We start from the raw sequence: 21274 nt of genomic DNA on the forward strand, positions 1-21274 counted from the left end.
CTTGAGTGGCAATGCACACAAAGAATAACTATACCTTTTGCTGTGCATGACACTTCGTACAAGTGTATACAAGATAATCAATAATGAATACATATTGGTAGCTAGCATCATAAATATGAAATTATCTTGTTTTTGTTGGTCCAATAGTCGTTCCCATTCAAGCATCAGAAATATGTAGGTGGTTTCTAATATATAATCAGAACATGCATACATACATACATCTGTTTTTTTTTTTTTTAAAAAGTAGTTCACTACAGCATGATTGCTTTTTATTATAAACTTGAATGGCTATCATTTCAAATCCAGAAAACTGATTTGGGCTCGATTCAAGCCGACCGGTGTCACTGCAGTAGTCATAGAATAGAGTAAGTACGGAAGTTCTTTGTTGCGTCAAACCACAGGTTCAACCTCTGTTCCCTATTACCCTGCATATACCAAACAAACTTGCGATTAGTTTATGCACAGCTATTCATAATCATTTTATCATGAAATAAGGATACCTGAACAAATGTCTCGCTCGACCAATAGTTTCCCTTGACGCATTATGCAAGGTTCGCTCGGTCCAACAACTCAAGCAAATGTTTTCTATGTTTTTTAGGGGGAAGATGGGTGCATCTCTCCACAGGGCATACAAGACACAGGTCATTGGCGGAAGCCCGCCAAATTTAACATATAAAGTTTTTTTATATGTTAAATATGGCGAGCTGCCGCCAATAACCTATGTTTTGTATGCCCTGGGAGAGAAGCACCCATGTTCCCCCTAAAATGCAAAGAAAACATTTGCTTGAGTTGTTGGATAGATTACACAGGCTCAGTTTTTGCATCACAGCCTCAAACACTTTCAGTTCAGATAGATTACACAGGCTTAGTTTTTGCATCACAGCCTCAAAACACTTTTAGTTCAGACAGATTAAGAACACAAGGTCAGCTTATGCATCATAGACTCAACACTTTTAGTTCAGACAGATTAAGAACACAAGCTCAGCTTTCGCATCACAGCCTCAAACACTTTCAGTTCAGACAGATTAAGAACATTTGGACGGAAGATGTATAACCTTGTAAAGGGTAAAAGGGTTTGTGTTTTCTTGTTCCTTAACAGTTGTACATTGTGCATTAAGTGTTTTTTCAACACCTTGTTCAATTACCATCTTGTCCTTCACATATGTTTATTAAGAACACAAGCTCAGCTTTCGCATCACAGCCTCAAACACTTTCAGTTCAGACAGATTAAGAACACAAAATCCGGAGTACACAACAAGAGTAATTTGCCACGAAACTTAAACAACCTTTAAAGCATGAAGTACACGTGTTTTAAGCACAAGAAACAAATATGTAACCTGACAGAGTCAGCTTATGCATCATAGCCTCAAACACTTTCAGTTCAGACATATTAAGAACACAAGCTCCGTTAGTTCTCGCAAAGTCAACCATGATAAAAAGAAATCAAGTATTAGTAAAGATTTGATATTAGTTATAACCAGTACACTATTAACTTAAAATAAATTTAATATAAATGACATTTTGTCAAGTTGCAAATATAAAAACCTTTATTCTAAAAAAAAAAGAAAAGAAAATTGATGAATGATGATAAACTTTACTTTACCTCTGCTTGAGTGAGCATGAGACCACTAAGTGACGGAACATTCTGCATATGAAGCCCCCATCGATTCGAATGAAGCAGCGTTCAGCGTCACTAAAGCCGATTCCGAGACTCTCCAAGCAGATACACTTTCTCCGGCAGCCAGAAGATCGGAGTGAGCTTGTTCTGTAAAAATAGTGATCGTGACAGTCGTTAACCAAAGGTATAACTAATTAAATTCAGATCCTAAAAAATGGTTTCCTTGCGAGTTGCGAGTGACATACCTGAACTGTTTTTGAATCTGACATGGGATGGTGAGACCGCATCTATGGTCAAGCCTGAACTGTTCTTCGACCTTTTAAAAGGAAGACCTTTAACACTGGGTTGCTAAGATAGCTCGTTGGAATGATGACCTGTCATAGCTTGGGTGTTACGTAAACCGTCCATTTGACTTCACACGGATCACCATATGCTTTCTCTCTCAATGCTCACACATCTCACAAAACAACATCACATCTCACAAAAAGGGATGCCAAAAGCAGGGAAGTACAATCAACAGGAAAAAGCAACACTTTACTTTTGTGTGAAAGACAGCTTGCTTGCTGCAGTCTCTATAATATATCAACACTCTTCCATACACTGTTTGAAAGGCAGCATGCTTGAAAGACAGCATGCTTGCTTCAGTCTCTATAAATAATTCAGAGATATCTACACTCTACTCACACTTTACAAACTCTGAACTACACTCAACTGGAAGACTCAGACATGTAATTGAGAGATGAACACAACTACGGGTAAAGCCATGGCTGCAACACACGGTTGCAAAGTGAGAACTATGCAACCTGGATATTGCCCCGCCAAGATGCTACTCGGATCTTCTATGTACCCTCAAAATACAATCATCATCACAGTCTATTGTGTTATGTAACCCCGCTTTAAAGCATGATGTACAAGAGTAATTTTCCACTAAACTTAAACAACCTTTAAAGCATGATGTACAGCTGTTTTAAGCACAAGAAACACATATGTAACCTCACAGGCTCAGCTTATGCATCATAGCCTTAACAGTTTCAGTTTAGACATATTAAGAACAAAGCTCAGCTTATGCATCATAGAGTCGACAGGCTCAGCTTATGCATCATAGAGTCGACAGGCTCAGCTTATGCATCATAGAGTCGACAGGCTCAGCTTATGCATCATAGCCTCACAGGCTCAGCTTATGCATCATAGCCTCACAGGCTCAGCTACAACACTTATCATCCCCAAAAATGACCTAAATATCATAATTATCACAAAACCATGACACTTATCAGTCCCAAAAATGAAGGAAAAGATCAAAATATAACAGAACACGGTAAAATCAAAACTACAAAAACAATTTATCCTTTCACTATGTCATATCTGAAATTAACCTAACTATCATCACCAAAAATATAAATTCAAATATCACAAAACTTTCAACCTAATTTGAAATAACCGCATCTACTAACAAATCCACATCAAGATTAAAGATAAATCAACATTTAGAACCTAACCTGAGTCGATTCATCACAAAACACATGCGAAAATCCTTCGTAAACCTCAGATTTCGTCCTTCGAACATCCGTCAAGCTCTTCCTATCACTTTAATAAACATATATCAAAGACAAGATGGTAATTGAACAAGGTGTTGAAAAAACACTTATAATGCACAATGTACAACTGTTAAGGCACAAGAAAACACAAAACCATTTACCCTTTACACGGATCTACATCTGCCGTCCATTTTTTTAACTTTATCACACGGATCTAGATCTGGACCGTCCATTTCACTTCACAGTCTATTATGCATCATAGCCTCACAGGCTCAGCTTATGCATCATAGCCTCACAGGCTCAGCTTATGCATCATAGAACACTTGGGAAACATCCAAGTGATATATCGTATAGTACTTTATAGAGACTGCAGCAAGCAAGCTGTCTTTCAGACATGTACTTTTAGATCTGTGAATCTGTGATAATACTTTTACAACTGGAAGACTCAGACATGTAATTGAGAGATGAACACAACTACGGGTAAAGCCATGGCTGCAACACACGGTTGCAAAGTGAGAACTATGCAACCTGGATATTGCCCCGCCAAGATGCTACTCGGATCTTCTATGTACCCTCAAAATACAATCATCATCACAGTCTATTGTGTTATGTAACCCCGCTTTAAAGCATGATGTACAAGAGTAATTTTCCACTAAACTTAAACAACCTTTAAAGCATGATGTACAGCTGTTTTAAGCACAAGAAACACATATGTAACCTCACAGGCTCAGCTTATGCATCATAGCCTTAACAGTTTCAGTTCAGACATATTAAGAACACAAGCTCAGCTTATGCATCATAGAGTCGACAGGCTCAGCTTATGCATCATAGCCTCACAGGCTCAGCTTATGCATCATACCCTCACAGGCTCAGCTTATGCATCATAGAACACTTGGGAAACATCCAAGCCATCTAGGTCGTATAACTTAGGACCTTAGTCCGACAACCATCAAACTCTGCCATCTGTCCGGCCCTTAGAAACACCTTTGTCTTACTAATCTGCATGTGACATATAAACAAACAAGTAAGCATAAAAAAAATTAAAAAGGTAAATCCTAACTAAAACATCGGATGTAGGAAATAACCGCATCTACTAACAAATCCACATCAAGATTAAAGATAAATCAACATTTAGAACCTAACCTGAGTCGATTCATCACAAAACACATGCGAAAATCCTTCGTAAACCTCAGATTTTCACAAAACAATGACACTTATCAGTCCCAAAAATGAAGGAAAAGATCAAAATATAACAGAATAAAGTAAAATCAAAACTACAAAAATCATCACCAAAAATACAAATTCAAATATCACAAAACTTTCAACCTAATTTGAAATAACCGCATCTATCTACTAACAAATCCACATCAAGATTAAATATAAATCAACATTTAGAACCTAACCTGAGTCGATTCATCACAAAACACATGCGAAAATCCTTCGTAAACCTCAGATTTTCACAAAACCATGACACTTATCAGTCCCAAAAATGAAGGAAAAGATCAAAATATAACAGAATAAAGTAAAATCAAAACTACAAAAACAATTTATCCTTTCACTATGTCATATCTGAAATTAACCTAACTATCATCACCAAAAATACAAATTCAAATATCACAAAACTTTCAACCTAATTTGAAATAACCGCATCTATCTACTAACAAATCCACATCAAGATTAAAGATAAATCAACATTTAGAACCTAACCTGAGTCGATTCATCACAAAACACATGCGAAAATCCTTCGTAAACCCCAGATTTCGTCGTTCGAACATCCGTCAACCGCTTCACCAAAAAAGTAAGAATCACAAAAGAACATGGTAAGATATATAACACTCATTGCAACTTATCAGAACATCAAACGGATCCCTTGTTCAAATCTGTGGATCCCTAGATCTGCTCATGAAACGGATCTGGTGATAGATTCAAACGGATCTGGTGATAGATCTCATGAAACCCTAGATCGCCGAGAAGAGAGAGAGAAGAGAGAGAGAAGAAGATCTGATGTTGTTTTGTGAGATGTGTGAGCATTGAGAGAGAAAGCATATGGTGATCCGTGTGAAGTCAAATGGACGGTCCCGATGTTGATCCGTGTGAGAAAGTAAAACATTTGGACGGCAGATGTATACCCTTGTAAAGGGTAAAAGGGTTTGTGTTTTCTTGTGCCTTAACAGTTGTACATTGTGCATTAAGTGTTTTTTCAACACCTTGTTCAATTACCATCTTGTCCTTCACATATGTTTATTAAAGTAGTATAGATAAGGTGGATTTTATAAAATCAAAATATAATTTAAATGATTTATCCAGAAAATAGGTATTTATGTTGAATATATTCTAACGCTGTGATTTAAATAAATGTTTGATGAATACAATAAAAATAAAATAATATGTATGTGTTGTTGAGGCATTCAAACAGACAATAAATAGTAAATAAATAAAATAAAAAAATAACAAAAGGAGAGAGATATCGGTTGCTGTGTGAAACAAGAGAAAAACCGAAAATAAAAATTTAAAAAAAAAATATGATATTTTTTACCCAAGTCATTATATATATTTTATATTCCAGATTAAAGATAAAAGATTAAAAAATAATAAAACATGACACATTATCATTGTAACTTAGTAACCTGATAATTACATAGTATTAAAACGCTAAATAAAACTTTAGTGTCTTTAGAGAGACAAAAAAAGTTTCAGTGACTTAAGTGACTTAACTAGAACAATTGTCAAACTTCATTACATTTCTACAAAGTTACCCCTTTAAATAACATAAATTGTCCACGTAGGGACTAAAAAGAAAAACAAGTCCTCATAGGGACTGATACATAAAGATAATGTCCACGTAGGGACTAATACTAAAAGGAAGTGTCCACGCAGGGACTTAAAATAACAAATAAAAATAGATATCTTCAATCGTCATTCTTCTTTCCCTTGATGAATTTTGCAAGACCCTTAAGAAACTTATGAGTCTTTTCCTCACCTCTTTCCACCTTACGTTCAGTATTTTGCACCCTCTGTGAAATTTCTAATTGTTGTGGTTGGGGTGGTTGTTGTTGTTGAGGTGGAGGTTGAGGTTGTGGCAGTGATTGTGATGAAGGGTATTGATACCCATACGCAGGATACCCAGTTAGGTATGCAGGTGGGAAAGGTGAAGGATAAAGAGCATTATAGTTGACTGCTTTGTATGGGTCGTAAGCAGGCGGTTGGTAGTTATAACATGTAGGAGCTTGTGGCTCGAACGGGTTATACCTAGTCGTATCTGGGTAAGTAAGGATTGGGTTTTCGAAACCCATCGGATGCGGTGGTGGTGCAAAGGTGGCCGGTGTGATGTCGATTTCCGGCACAACATTTGAAGGTCCACCCATTTGTGGATCTTCAAGGATGGGAGGATAGTTGCTTGAAGCATGAGGGGAGCTAAATCGTGGGCCCCCTCACACAGACATGTGTGCATTTCTCCTCCGCCTTAGTGGTTCTGGTGGTGGCGGAGTTGTTCTTCTGCTGGTAGTGGTGGTGGTGTCACCGCTTGAAAGTGTGGCTCCTCTAATGGAGGTTGTGGTGGGGTGTTGTGGTAGGAAGGAGTGTTTACAAATTTCCACTGCCCCCACCATTCTTGAATTTCATCGGGACATTGGTAAGGATATCCCGCAAAGGAAGAACCACTTGAGATGTCTATGGGATGCGTAGGCGTCCCAGATGGCAGCATGGCTGGATCTGGATCTTCATCCATATCCATATCTTCAGAGAAATGATCTTCAGGACCCAACAGGTTATGACCTTCTGGTGAATTGATATAGTCGTTAGGGTCAAAGTGACCCTGGGAATAGGAGTGGTGAGAAGAATGATGAGAATGGTGTGAATGCTGCGAATGGTGAGAGTGTTGGGGTTCTTGTGGTTGTCGTGGCCCAAAGGAATGGTGGTAAGATGGCGAAGTGCACAACGAGATAGATCGCCTAGCGGGTTGTAGTGAATGTCTCCAATCGTCGTAAGGATCGGAATCAAATGATGCCAATGGCATGCGGCGGTGAGAAGGTCCCGCCTAGCTAGATGGTCCTCCTCTCATAGGACCCTTCCCTTTTCCTCCTCTAACACATGGCGGCATCTTCTATGTGTGAACCTGTCAAACAAGCAAAACACTATATATAAACCAAATAAGATTAAGATTAATCCTAGGTCATTTTCTTAGACTCGGAAGTCTAAGGAATGTGCTATTGTGAACCCGACAATTCTAAGTTTAAGCTCGGTTCGCAACCGAAAGTCGCAAAAGCTTGACTTTTGCTTTGACTTTCAGTTCTGACCCAAATTAGCTTAATTCCTTTAAACATTAGGGTTCCTTTGTGACCATAATATGTTGTAGCATAACCATCTGAGGTTATATTACATGGTCACTTTGTAATCCGAATTTAAATGCATGTTTCCGTTATTATGCATTATGTTGACTAGTATGCCTTATTTTGTCAAAAATAAGGTTTTTAATATAAATGAAAATGCAAGTGGACTAAGTACTGATTAGTAAACATATTTGGAATATTTTGATGTTTACAATCTGGTCTTAAACTGAAGTTATGCAATAAATCGAAATTTATGCTTTTATAAGGACTAATATGCCCTTTAGCATGTAAATCAAGTTTTAAACATAATTTTGACATAAAACTCTTTACCTACTGTTGTGGTATCATATTTAGGATTTATTGGGATGTTGGGTCAGATTTATATATTGACCTTAACCTTGAGTTCATGTATAAAGCCTATAAATGACGATAATACCCTTTTTGCAAATAAAATGAGTTTTTAAATATAATTAACATGCAAAACCGTTTGCTACTGATATATTATGAAAAATAAAATATTTTGACCCTTCAAAGTTGGTCACAAAATCAGAATCACTTAAACTTCGGAAACATCGTCATTTATCGACATTTACGCTAATTAAGTGCATAGTATGGTTTTAAACCATACTTAGCACCCAAGACTTGTTACCTACTGAATTTACAAACTATTTTAAATATTTTTACAGTAGGTATAAGTCATGAACTCAGAATTCCAAATAAGTCCCTAAAACCTTATGTGAAATGACCAAAATGCCCTTTCAGAGCATAGTTTGGTCATAAATCATAAACCACATATATGTTTGATATCCCACTATTATAATAACATAAATTAAATGTTTTTACAGAATTAAGAGAAAGAACTTGACACGAACGACTTGAATCTCCTGTCCTCGTGTGTCTTTTGTTCCTTATTGCATTGACTCTTCATCTTTTCCTTTCCAAGTGCGTTGATGTTACCCAAGTTCTCCCACGCTTCTCCGTTCTCTACCGAAAACCTCGCTACATTAATGAACAACTTAAAGCTTCCCATCTAAACGTTCTTCATCTTCTTCTCCAACTCCATCGGGTCACCAACCCCTTTAAAGCTTGCGAACCCGAACCGACTGCCCCTTCGATCCCTTTTCCTCGCAATATATACCCCGACCACCTCCCCGAAAGCCGCTAGGACCTCCGCGACATCCTTCGAACTACATTTCTCTGGTAACCTAGCCACGTAGAACTTCGTAATACCCCTGCTAACCCTTTGGTCCTCATCGAAATGATCTGCTTCTAGCTCCCGGTCTTCTCCGTCCGTCGGTCTTCTAGGGTCTGTCGGTCTTCTTAGGAGCATATCTGAGTGACTTCTTAAGTGTAGAGTTACTTACTTTTTCAAGTTTTACTACTAATTACTTTTTTTTAAATAATAATTACTTTTTGAACTTTATATGTTAATTAATGTTAATGAATCCTTTTTAAATTAGCTCACACTCATCTAATAATATTTAATACATCTATTGGTTTTGATAATTAATGAAGAGCTTTTGTATTATACTGTTTTGGTATTTGACATTATTTTGGTACTTTATTTAGTAGATTATGTTATTCAAATTAAGAAAAAGGTGTTATGTTTCAAGTTTTGGTGTTGCAATATATTAGTGTTTTGAAAAAAGAATTATTTTTTTACACATAATATATATATTTTTATTGTTATTTAAATGCGCTTATTTCTCGGGCTCGTGCTTTTTTTGCACTTCTCGCCTAAGCCCTAGGCGAAGCCTATGCGCCTTGAGTGGCCTTTGATAACTATGCACCTTGAGTCTCGGGACCGGCTCTGGCTGTTTATTATTATAATCCTATAATCCTATAATCCTGGTTGCATAAAATAAAATTATTGACCAAGAAACTTTTTTTAACATTCTTGAATTTGAATATGATCAAACCTAAAATTCTAAGGCATATTTAGGATTGATTGAGTCAGCAAGATGTAAAAACAATTATACTGAATCTGGTTTGGAATCATGAAAAAGTTGTATAATGTTTTGGTTGAATTGATCCTGACTTCTATCTGCCTTTTTTATCTTTTTATAGCTGCCTTATAGAGTTGCTGGAATGTATTGATCATCAATTTGATAAAATTGGGTTGCTTCTCAAGAGATTTACGGCAGATTATCTTTAATGAATGAATATCTTTGGCAGATAATGAAAACCGAGCAATCCGATACAAGAGTAGATCCTTGGTGCAGAGATCACAAACTGACCTTCATTAGGATGTTGCAACGTAAATGTAATGCGCTCAACATTCAAATTGGCCAGAGCAGAAATCGCATGTTGGAGATGGACTTGTTTTAAGCCCAAAGTCAATGTTCAAAAAGTGTTTTCAAGATAACAAGATCGAAACAAAGATAAATCAAGTTCACTCCTTGTTTGATTGTCATTCAAGAATTCAATCTTTAGCTTTTGGGTCCTATGCGACATTGCATGTATGATGATCTCTTTGAGAAAAGCCGAAGTCCAGTCCAAGTCCAATTTGATCAGAACTCAATGGTGGAAATTTAGAGAGCAGTGCACAAAATTGGGAAATTTAGAGCCACTTGCCTAATCAGAATATGGACTGATCTCAAAGTTCAAAGGGTGTTGGGATTACCATGAATTTCTCCAGTTTCATGATAGAAGACTACTTTGAACAGCAGATCTAGTATCTCTGAATGAACAAATGTAGCTAGTGTGGTGGTGTTGGGCCTTCCGAATCCGGTCCCATGATCCGCAAATGAATCACAACAGTTACAACGACGTTTTTTCTAAGCTTTAGTTGATTAACAAGAACACAAATGAATCTTGAAGATTCTTTAAAAAAGTTAGTTTTTTTTTTTTTTTTTTTTTTGAAAGATTTCTGAATCTTTGTAGTACATAAATGAACAATCGTATTATCGAATCCTTCCAAACTTTCTATGATAGATATTGTTGTATCTTTAGATTGATAATGAAAACTGGTAATTTTCTATTCTCTTTTTTGATTAATTTTTACCTATAGTTTTTCTTCGTAATGGCATTTCCAATTTATGTTCATATTAAGTTTTAAAATATTCAAAATTAACTTAATTTAAAAAAAAAATAAACATTTAAGTTAAAAACTGAAATAAAATAAAACTTCAAAAGAACAATAAATTAATTTTAGACGGATAACAAAGAGTGAAACTAAATTTAACATCAGGAAGCAAAAAATTATTTTTAAAGCCTAAAACAAATTATTTGCAAAAACAGTAATTTTCCCTTAGTCAGTCAGATAGAAACCAAGATGATCATATTCAATGAGATAACCCCTTCTTCCTCCGACCCACTATGAGCTTTTGAAATGGCTACTAAATCCATATTTTGAGCAAGCTATTCAATCATACCATCATCAAAATCAACAGAGAGTGATCCTAAAATATTCTTGAAAACCTCTTCAGCTCATTCAGATGTCAACATCCCTTCTACTAACCCGTTTATTTGCCTTACGAACAAATGCTGGGGCTGACAAAATGTATCAAGATTTAAACAAAAACTATTGGTGGATGGGTTTGAAGAAATCCATAGCCTCCTATTTAGCTAAGTGTCTGACATGTTCGCAAGTTAAAGCTGAATATCAAAAGCCGTCAGGACTGCTACATCAGCTTGAAATTCCTACATGGAAGTGGGAAATGGTAACTACGGATTTGATCATCAAGTTACTTAAGACCAAATGTGGTAATGACACGATATGGGTCATCGCTGATAGACTGACAAAGTCAGCTCATTTCTTGCCATAAAGGAGACGTATAGCTCCGACAAGTTGGCTAAGTTATATGTGGACGAGAGTATATCCCTGCATGGTGTGCCAGTATCTATTGTATCATATAGAGATACTAGATAACCTCTCATTTCTTGAAAAGTTTCCAGCAATCTTTTGGCACCAGATTAAACTTCAGTATGCTTATCATCCTCAAACAGATGGACAGAGTGAGCATGCAATCCAAACATTGGAAGACACGCTTAGGGCATGCGTGATCGACTTGGGTGGTAGTTGGGATGACCATCTCTCCCTAATTGAATTCTCCTACAATAATAGTTATCATACGAGCATCAAGGCTGCTCCTTTTGAGGCCTTGTATGGGAGGAAATGTCGAATGCCCGTTTGTTGGGCTGAAGTTGGGGAAGAACAAGTATCAGGACCAGAGATTGTCCTGGAGACTACAGATAAGATTGTGCAAATCCGTGATCATCTCAAAGCTGCCAGGGATAGGCAGAAAAGCTATGCTGACAAGAGATGAAAACTCTTAAGTTCCAAGTAGGGGACAGAGTTTTGCTGAAGGTATCACCATGGAAAATCGTGATGCGCTTCGGGAAGAAGGGCAAGTTAAGCCCAAGGTATATAGGACCATTCAAGATAATCGAATGTGTCGGTTCGGTAGCTTATAAGCTAAATCTGACAGAGGAGCTCAGTGGAATTCACAATGTGTTCCATATCTGTAATTTAAAGAAATGTCTAGCCGATGAGTCGCTAGCAATGTCACATCAAGATGTGCAGATTGATGAAAACCTGAGTTTTGTTGAGAAACCGATTTCGATCGAGGATCAACAGGTTAAGAAGCTCCGACAGAAGTATGTACCTATTGTAAAGGTTAAATGGGATACCCGTCGAGGCCCCGAATATACATGGGAGGTTGAGTCCACTATGCGACAAAAGTACCCCCATCTTTCTGAATAAAATCTCGAGGTCAAGATTTCTTTTAAAGCGGTGAAGATGTAACACCTCGTAAATTCGTGTCTGGTAATGTACCAACATGTGTCCATACTCCCAAATGTGCCTAATGTTGGCCGAGAGGGACTAATTTTTCCAATTATTGAAAGTATGAATGTGGAGGGACTGAAAGTGTCAACATACTAATTTAATTAACCTCTGAGTGACCTTTGCGGATAGTATAGCTTTTGGCTTACAAATCGTAAGACGTTTAATAATTAACTTTGTTGATCGGTTACAGACCATAGAGGCATATGCCTACGGTCCGCAAGGAAGCAGGATCATTTGTGCGCAGCAGGCCTTACGAACTGCAAAGGGTTACCCCTTACGGTCCGTGAAAGGTTGCCAGTGTCAGAAATTTTTTTGGACTCCAAGTATACCACTTATTCGAAACTAGGGGCTTCATGGCTGCTATTGCCACGTTCCATGACACTTGCCATGAACATAAACACTCTCCTAACACCTGGAACAATCTCAAAAATCCCATTCAAGTATAAATAGAGGTTGAATGCAACCTCATTTCTTGCATCTTCTCATTTTATCATTCTATCTCCCTCTTCTGGAAGTTCCTAGCTAAAAGGAGCATCCAACTCAGTCTATATTCGTCCAAGGATCACTTGTAAGTGTTCCTTTCCTGTGCATTTTCGTTTTATAGGCTTTTATAGCCGAAAGTCAAGCAAAATTGATTTTGCTTTGACTTTTGGTTTAGAACATTATGGTCTAGCCATTGTCCAATCCGAACATGCCTACATGATCATAATTAGGTAGGTATTGATCCGAAAATTATGTGAACTAGGTCGAATGACGGGTCAAAGTTATCGTAATTAAAAAGTCAAAAGTCAGTTTTTCGCAAACATTATAAACTGATTATATGAATGTTACAAACCATGTTTTGACACTTAAATAAGTTGGTAATTAATATTAGAACATGTATGAACATGTTCAGCTCGTCATTTCTAGTTTTAAGGTCGGTTCGCAACCGAAAGTCAAGCAGTTTGACTTCTGCTTTGACTTTCGATTCTGACCCGATTTAGCATAGTTAGATATTGAGTTTAAGTTGTATTATGATCATATTATAATGTAGGATAACCCTCTGAGGTTATACTATATGATCATAATCATATTCTAAGTTTTTATGCAAGTTTGTATATTATGCCTAACTTTGACCAAAATGCCCTTTTTGCATAAAACATGGTTTTAATCAAAGATGAACTTGCAAAATGAATACCTACTGATATGTTACTATTTTAACATATTTTGGTATTATAATTCTATTCATAACCCGAGTTTTGATACAAGATCATAAGTTATGTTATTTAATGACCAAAACGCCCTTTTGGCGCATAGTATGGTTTTAAACCATAACTATCAATCAAAAGTTATTACCTACTGATAACATAACATAATTAAAATATTTTTACAGAAGGTACTTGATCAAAAATCAGATTTATACGCAAGTTCTTAAACTATGCCGCTTAATGACTAAAATGCCCTTATGGGGCATATTTTGATTTTAAAACCGTAATGTTTATATAAGTTGATAACCTACTAATTGTACAACTTATTTAAAGTATATTAGCATATAGAACTTGTTTATGACTCATCCGGTTACCCGATATCGCTTATATGCGTACGGTTAAGCTTATGTAACTAGTTTACGTAAGTTTACCGAAACGGGTCATATCTTATCATTTTTACTTCAAATTCCAGAATGTATATTGTTTACCCATATTATACAAGTCTTAGTACTTGTTGGGTTTAAACTACATTCTATTTCGGTCATCGCTTAATCAAGCGTATCATACCGTTTTCAATAATTTAGGTTAACTGGTCCAAGTCTACGACTTGAATAGGACCCGTTGACATTCTAGTTGGTTATTTATACCATCATTCCAGACTAGGGCCTTCCGGTAAATTGAAACCAACATTAGTTAGTTGATTACGGCTGAGCTATTTATAATTCTTGCATATTAAGACGAGTTTTAGCCAGGTAAATACTCTTAACCTATTTTCCCTATACGGACTTGGGATACGGTAAATTATTACCGCTTAGTCGGGTATGGGATCATATGTTCGATTGTGACTACAAAATCTTCATAACCCGTTTTAATTTGTTTTGCCTGATAACTTAAACATTGGGGGTTAACGCAACCGTGTCCTAGATATCCTCGGCTTATTTAATTGCAAATGGCCACGACCGAGCACGGGGTGTAGGCATACACCTGACAGATGCTAATGCTATTATAAAATGTTTTTCTTACCCATATTGGGGATACCCCTTTGTGGGTTTAAGTGGCGTGTCGGTTAATCATGTTATCGGTGTTTAGTACCGGGCCCCATATGTATTGACAGGCATGTAAAACTGTATACAAGATCATTTTTACTTGTCCCAAGTTTTTTATAAAAATTCTTGTGCCTTATGCAATTAAAACAATTTTGAAATATTTTTAAAATGCGTCGGTGATTTGTATTTACCATTGTAAACTGACGTATTTGCAAAAGACTAAGTTACAGGTTGCAAAGATACTAAATAGGCTGGAAGTTGCCTGGTAATGCTAGAAGAGGAATTTGCAACTCCTTTGCATATAGCCGAGTAGTCTGTTGATCTCATTTTTGTACATTTTCGGTCCGCCTATGGATCTTTATTACAAACAGTCTGTAATTGTTATTTGATTTGAACTTTCAGGCATTTATGTTTGTAATAATATCTTAAACTTGAAGACTTTCGTTGTGCTATCTGTGTGTTTGCTTATCTTGATACCAATCTACGTCACGATACTCCCCACCCGGGCCTACTGGGCGAATGTGGTAAATATCGGGGTGTGACAGGAATTGATTGAGCTCCCCACGAAACAATTACTAATTTCGGTTTCCAAATCTGTTTTTGTTTTTCATTTTACATTGGCTTTAACAGATTGTGTTTGGACAACCTCCGGTTTTAAAACCTTTTCAACTTCTTTTCGTTGTTTCTTTCTCTGTTTCATTTCTCTTTGTTTAATAAGACGGGGGTCATGTTTTGGTGAAACAAATCTTGTATGGTAATTTTTACCATGGGGGTCATCAACCTTTTCTTTTCCCTTCATGATCTCAATGTACTTGGTCCAGGGTCAGCACGATTTGCGTGTTGTGCATGATTGTTTTGACAGTTTCGTTTCAAAAACTGGACTTGTTTAACAAAAATCCGTGTTGGGGTTTTTTTCAAAACTTTCAATTTTATCAGTCCCTCGAGACTTCACGAAGTTTATCTTTTGTATCTTCTACTTGTTCTGAGCTCTTTTGCCCTTTTTCTTTTCTTCAGTAGCGTGATTTTTCTATTGTCTGACTGAAGGCTTTTGATTTCCATGTTGTGTTCAGATTTCAGTCTTTGGAATAGGAGCACATTGTGTCACCACAACTCATAAGCTCGACTCTCCCAAAAACATACTTATAGATTCCTCAAAAACGTTATCAATCAGGGATTGATTTACATTTCGAATTGGAAAATCTTTGTTTGAATAAATTTTATTGTCACTAGTCAGAGTGTACAGCAAATTCACACTCTTAGAGTTTGTCACAGGAATATCATCGGATTTTGTTAGAACAGACTTTACCGAAACAGTCTCAGTAGATTTTACTGGAGGATCACACAAGTTGTGATTCTCGAGAGGAATGTTTTCCTCTTTTGTCACTATGTTGGAGTGTTTCTGCTCATCCTTTTCCAATTCATCATCCCAAGTATCAGCATCCTCAACAACTCGAGGATCATGATTCTTTTCGGTTGTTAAATCTTTCACACATGCTGATTTAGCTGGATCGGAAGGTATGCCCTTTTTGAATCCAAGACCATCTGCGAATTCCTCAATATCTAATGAAATCGATGGCTCAAAACGAGGCATATCCTCCTCATTAGGCAACTTAGTATAATTGTGTCTTATTAGCGGAGGACACGATTGATATCCAATGCATTTGACATTGCCTTTCTTCTTTTGTATGTGGAGGATGTGATCTAACACGTATCGTGAGTTAGAATAGCTATCCAACTTAAGTTTGATCGCATCATGTTCTACGTTGCACAGGCTAACTCCTTTTTCGTTTCTTTAAGCATGCTAATATAATTTTTAATGGTTGTTTACTTTTGCAAAACAGTTTTCTTTAATTCAGAATCGTCTTTCTTTAAGGTCTCAAGCATGGTTTTAAATTCTTTTTCATGTCGTTTTAAAACCATGTTAGCCTTTGTGCATTTCGAACGGTCAACAATCAAGTTCTGATTGTGGCTAAATGTCTGTTCAAACTTACTTTCCAACTCGGATAGTTTACCTTCTAAATCAGAACATTTATCACATTTAGAAAAGATAGGTTTATTGACACTTATCTGACTCACATCTGCCTCAGAATCAACAACCTCTCTCGATGGACATTCAGATCCATCCTCGCTTGAACTTGTAACATCTTCATCCAAACTACCGCTATGTCCGGAACTGTCATCTTTTCCCGAGGATTCACCATCATTGACATTCCTGACAATTTCGGCATAGAACGGAGTTCTTGTTTGACTGTCATTTCTCAACTTTACTAATCACAACTAACAGAAGGTATAGCCCGATAATCGATTTTTGGTGGTGGTGGTGGTGGTGAATTGTTAGGATTAGCCTAATAATTGATTTGTGGTGTTGGTGGTGGTAGTGGAAGGTTATTTGACGGCATAAGAGACTAACCCAAGATATGTCAGGTTTACTTTGTTGAGCAGGAGAATTTGAATATGGAAGTCCTAAACACACTTGAGCCCATGTTGAAGGAAATGATGGTGTGAAGAATTTGACTAATTTAAGCAATTCACTTTCTAGTCAAACCGCAACTCAAGTCAATCAATAGAATACTAGGTCAAACGACAACTCAATTTTAAACGATTAAAAAATTTAAGCTAAATGACTTTTGGTTCAAGGCCCCCACTGATTTAAAACGAATCTAGTAGCTCTTTTTGAAAGTAAACTGATGTGGGCCTTTGTTAAAATATAAAAGTCCAAGTGATAGCTATTATAATGAGCCGATGAACAAGTATTGTGATTCAATTGGGTTTATTGCTTGAAAAGATGACAAGTAGAAATTTGGGCCAGCTTCAAACTATATATGGTAATTAATTATCTTGGGCCTTATATCCTAAATCTTTCTATACTAATAAACTAGTATTAAGCCCCTGCGTTGCAGCGGTTGTCATAAAACTGTGTTAAGTAGTAGCAATACTATACCATTGCCGGCGGCCACCAACCCTGGAAAAGCTCGTAAAAACAAAATAAATAAAAACGGGGAAAAAATAACGCTGAGCGAAAAGCAGATGTAAAATCTTTGAATCACGCACGTTCGTTGCTGAGAAATTAAACCGAAACGTAAAATGTAGAAAAAAATAACTAAGTCCATCAAGGATCCGCGTGTTGGACGAACTTGTCAAATGCAAAAAAATAGATATGTCGCAACGGGGCAGTCAAACGGGAAAAAATATACGAAAAAATGTTGAACCCCACACGCACGTTGCGGTGCGTTAACTCACAAAATTTAGAACAAAACGAAAAACTTGGGAAAGATGAAAAGTATGATGGACCAAAAGTGAAAATAAAAAAGAGTTGGGATTAAATTGCAAAAGATGAAAAACTTTGGGTTAAAAGTAAAAAACAAAGGGTCTAAATTGCAAAATTGAAGTTATTTATTAATTTTAGATAAAGATAAGAATAAAAATAAGTGATATCTATATATTGGTTATTAATTAATATTAGGGGAATTGGCCTGTAATAATCTCACCTACACCTTATTGGCCATTAATAATCCCACCTCAGAATATTCCCCACACCAGTCCCACCTTTCAGCTATTTTTCCTACAATGGTCCCCTGTTAAAAAAAGTTAACGGAGTTAAGTTTTTTTCCAAATTACAAACAGATTTTTTAGGGCTTTTGATCAGAACGATGATACGAATCCATTAATGTAAAACTTACTTCGAAATGGTGCTCCAAGTGACCTGATTTTAGTTAATTGGAAATTTAAACACCCGAATTGAAGCGCCATTTTCATCGTTTAGAGCACTGTTTCGAGGCAACTTTTACATCAATGGACTCGTATCGTCGTTCTAATCAAAAGCCCTAAAAAATCTGTTTGTAATTTGAAAAAAAGCTTAACTCCGTTAAGTTTTTTTAACGGGGGACCATTGTAGGAAAAATAGTTGAAAGGTGGGACTGGTGGGGGGAATATTCTGAGATGGGATTATTAATGGCCAATAAGGTGTAGGTGGGATTATTACAGACCAATTTTCCTTAATATTAATATTAATATTAAAAGAAATATTAAACAAATATAAATATAATTTATGAGGTTAAAGGAGAGAATGTCATGTGGCAATATTCAGAGTCTTTTATTATAAGTTAGATAAAAATCCTTTTTGGACACGTGTCATTCTCTGATAATTTCTCACCCTTATTTTTCTATTTATCTCTTTTGTTAAAGGGTTATTGGATTTTAATAATCCTACGTTTTACCAGTTGGTCGATAATAATCCCAACTTTAAAAATGCCCTCCAATAATCCCAACTTGTAAAAACTTTGGCCGCCATTGATCCTTTTCTAACATAGGTGCACTTAAATTTTCTATACTAACAAATAAAAATGCTTTTTATACAGGTGTCATTCTCTGATAATTTCTCACCCTTATTTTTCTATTTATCTCTTTTATTAAAGGGTTATTGGATTTTAATAATCCTAAGTTTCACCAGTTGGCCGATAATAAACCCAACTTTAAAAGTTCTCTCCAATAATCCCAACTTGTAAAACTTTGGCCGCCATTGATCCTTTTCTAACATAGGTGCACTTAAATCAAATAAGGAGTCTCTAGGTGTAATTGAATCTATTGAGGAGACCAAATTCTTACATCTTCATCTTTTCAAGTTTAGTTTCTTAGATGGTGTGACTTGTACATAATATAAACATGAACTAAAATAGTGTTTAGGAGGCTTACAACTAGCTCTATTGGCTAGGGAAGTGGCACAAGAAGGATGAAGATGAAGAATGATAAATATAAGAGGTTAATAGGTCCTCCAAGTGGTCCTTCAACACCTTCCTTGATGACCTTCTTACACCTTGTAATGGCCATAGATTGCTTGGAAAGTGAATGAAAAATAATGGTATGTGGGTGTGTGTGGTCGGCCGAGAGCAAGGGAAGAGAGGGAGAGAAGAAGATGATTTTTCTAGTGAAGATGCAAATGATGAAGTCCTAGTGTTCTAGTTCCTTTTATCCTCCAACAAGTGTTTAACCAAGGGATTAAGTGTCCCATATCTAGCTTGCACATGAATATAATATTCGAAAGATGAGGTGGGGCCCCTGGGGCCGGTTTTTGAATGAGGGGGAGGGGGTATTATGTCAAAGTTTGAAAGTGGAGGGTTTTAAATGTAAACTAGAAGGTTTAGGTTAGTTTAAGTGTGTTTAGGTGTTTTTATAATTTTTAAGATGTTTTATCACCATAACTAGCTTAATATCATAAAAAAAATGCTTCTAGTTCAATTTTGGTGTTTTGGGTAGTGTCCGGTTATTCGTTTCATTAACGGTTCGTTAAAGTGCCAAATTGCGCAGTTTTACTAGGTATGAAGCACCTTTTGTGACAGTTTCAATTCCCGACACTTTGTAAGTTATTCTGGACACTAAAACATCAATTCTACATAATATTTTGGTGTTAAAATGTTGTTTTTGCTGATTTTCTGCTGAATTCTGTAGGATTCAGCATTTAAAGTGAGTTTCGGGTCTTTTATTGCATACTTTACTTCCGGAAAGTGTATATGTTAACCCTTGCATCCACACTTGGGTTTTAATGTCTTTTTATGTTGGACCTACTCCTAGGCACTAAATCTATGGTTTGACTGCTTTCTGCGGAAGTGCTGACACAGTGTGTCTTACAGGTGAGTTTACTAGTCTTTCTGACGTAACGCTTATCGTAATGCACAATGCAATATTTGAAGTATAAAACATGCATGAATTCATATGTAAATCAAGTAATCACATAATGTTGACGTTTAAGTGTTAGTGCATGCATCTGTCGACTTCGTCTTGTATCGAGTCTTGTACTAGATAGGTTAGATCAGGGCACGTTGTACGAGAAAATAGGAAGTTTAAGGTTGAATAGAATGTGATTTCGCTTGAGAAGGTAATTCCGCTTGAAATGACATGGTTCAGTTTCAAGCGGAATCAGCTAACTCCTTATTTCGCTTGAGTTGTTCCTGTCTCTTTCAAGCGGAATGATGGCCCTATATATAGGGGTTGAAGCGAAATCAGACGTAACAGTTCTAAAATTTCATAACGAGGTGCTGCCGGTGTGAATTCTGATTGTAATCACTGTTATATGAATCAGAAGAGTGTTTAAAGTGAAGAACAAGCTGTTTCTTAGTCTGTTTCTTGTTTTCCGCACCTGAAACAGATCAAAACTTCTCTGAACGACTCGTTCGGGTCAAATACACGATCCTACAAGTGGTATCAGAGCTCAGGAGGAGGAGTTCTGAAGAATTCAGCTGGAATTCATTGTGTTTTCTGACTTCTACACCTTCTTTCTTGATTTGAACAAGTTTTCACGGTCAAAATCGGATCAATTTCTCATAGATTGTGTAAAACTGCATTGTAACAAACCCTTGAAAGTTTCAGTTTAAAATACGGCTTAAAAATGGCAAAAATGGACCTTAGATGTGATTCCGCTTGAACGAACCATTTGTGATCTCGCTTGAAATATTGATTCCGCTTGACATATTCCGCTCCAAATAGACATATTCCGCTTCAAAGAAAGTATTCCGCTTGAAAGTTTCAAGCGAAACCTGTGATTTCGCTTCAAGACTGTTTCCGCTTGAAAGTTGATTGCTGATTCCGCTTCAACCTGCATTCTTCTTGAACTTGTGGGTTGTTATTTCGCTTGAAAACAAGATTGGTTATTTCGCTTGAAAGGAAGATTGGTATTCCGCTTGAACTTGTTTTGGGAGATTCCGCTTGAAGATTGTTTATTTTTGAAAAACATGATACCTAATCATGAGTGAAGAGTTCTACAACGCGTTCGCCACA

The 21274-nt window shown here is 36.6% G+C and overlaps 1 protein-coding gene and 1 long non-coding RNA gene across 2 annotated transcripts; both read right to left on the reverse strand.

The window, feature by feature from the left end:
• Positions 1–247: 247 nt before the first annotated feature.
• On the reverse strand, positions 248–561 carry LOC110902583. Its single transcript, XR_002571232.2, has 2 exons — positions 501–561; positions 248–425 (listed from the first exon to the last, which is right to left on the reverse strand). It is a non-coding gene; the product is annotated as an uncharacterized LOC110902583 (long non-coding RNA).
• Positions 562–6062: 5501 nt separating this feature from the next.
• Positions 6063–6518, reverse strand: LOC110900726 (extensin-like). Its single transcript, XM_022147596.1, has one exon. It carries the CDS (start codon positions 6516–6518, stop codon positions 6063–6065), a length of 456 nt encoding a protein of 151 aa, XP_022003288.1.
• Positions 6519–21274: the final 14756 nt, after the last annotated feature.

The sequence above is a fragment of the Helianthus annuus genome, chromosome 13 (genome assembly GCF_002127325.2).
Source record: "Helianthus annuus cultivar XRQ/B chromosome 13, HanXRQr2.0-SUNRISE, whole genome shotgun sequence".
NCBI lineage: Eukaryota > Viridiplantae > Streptophyta > Magnoliopsida > Asterales > Asteraceae > Helianthus > Helianthus annuus.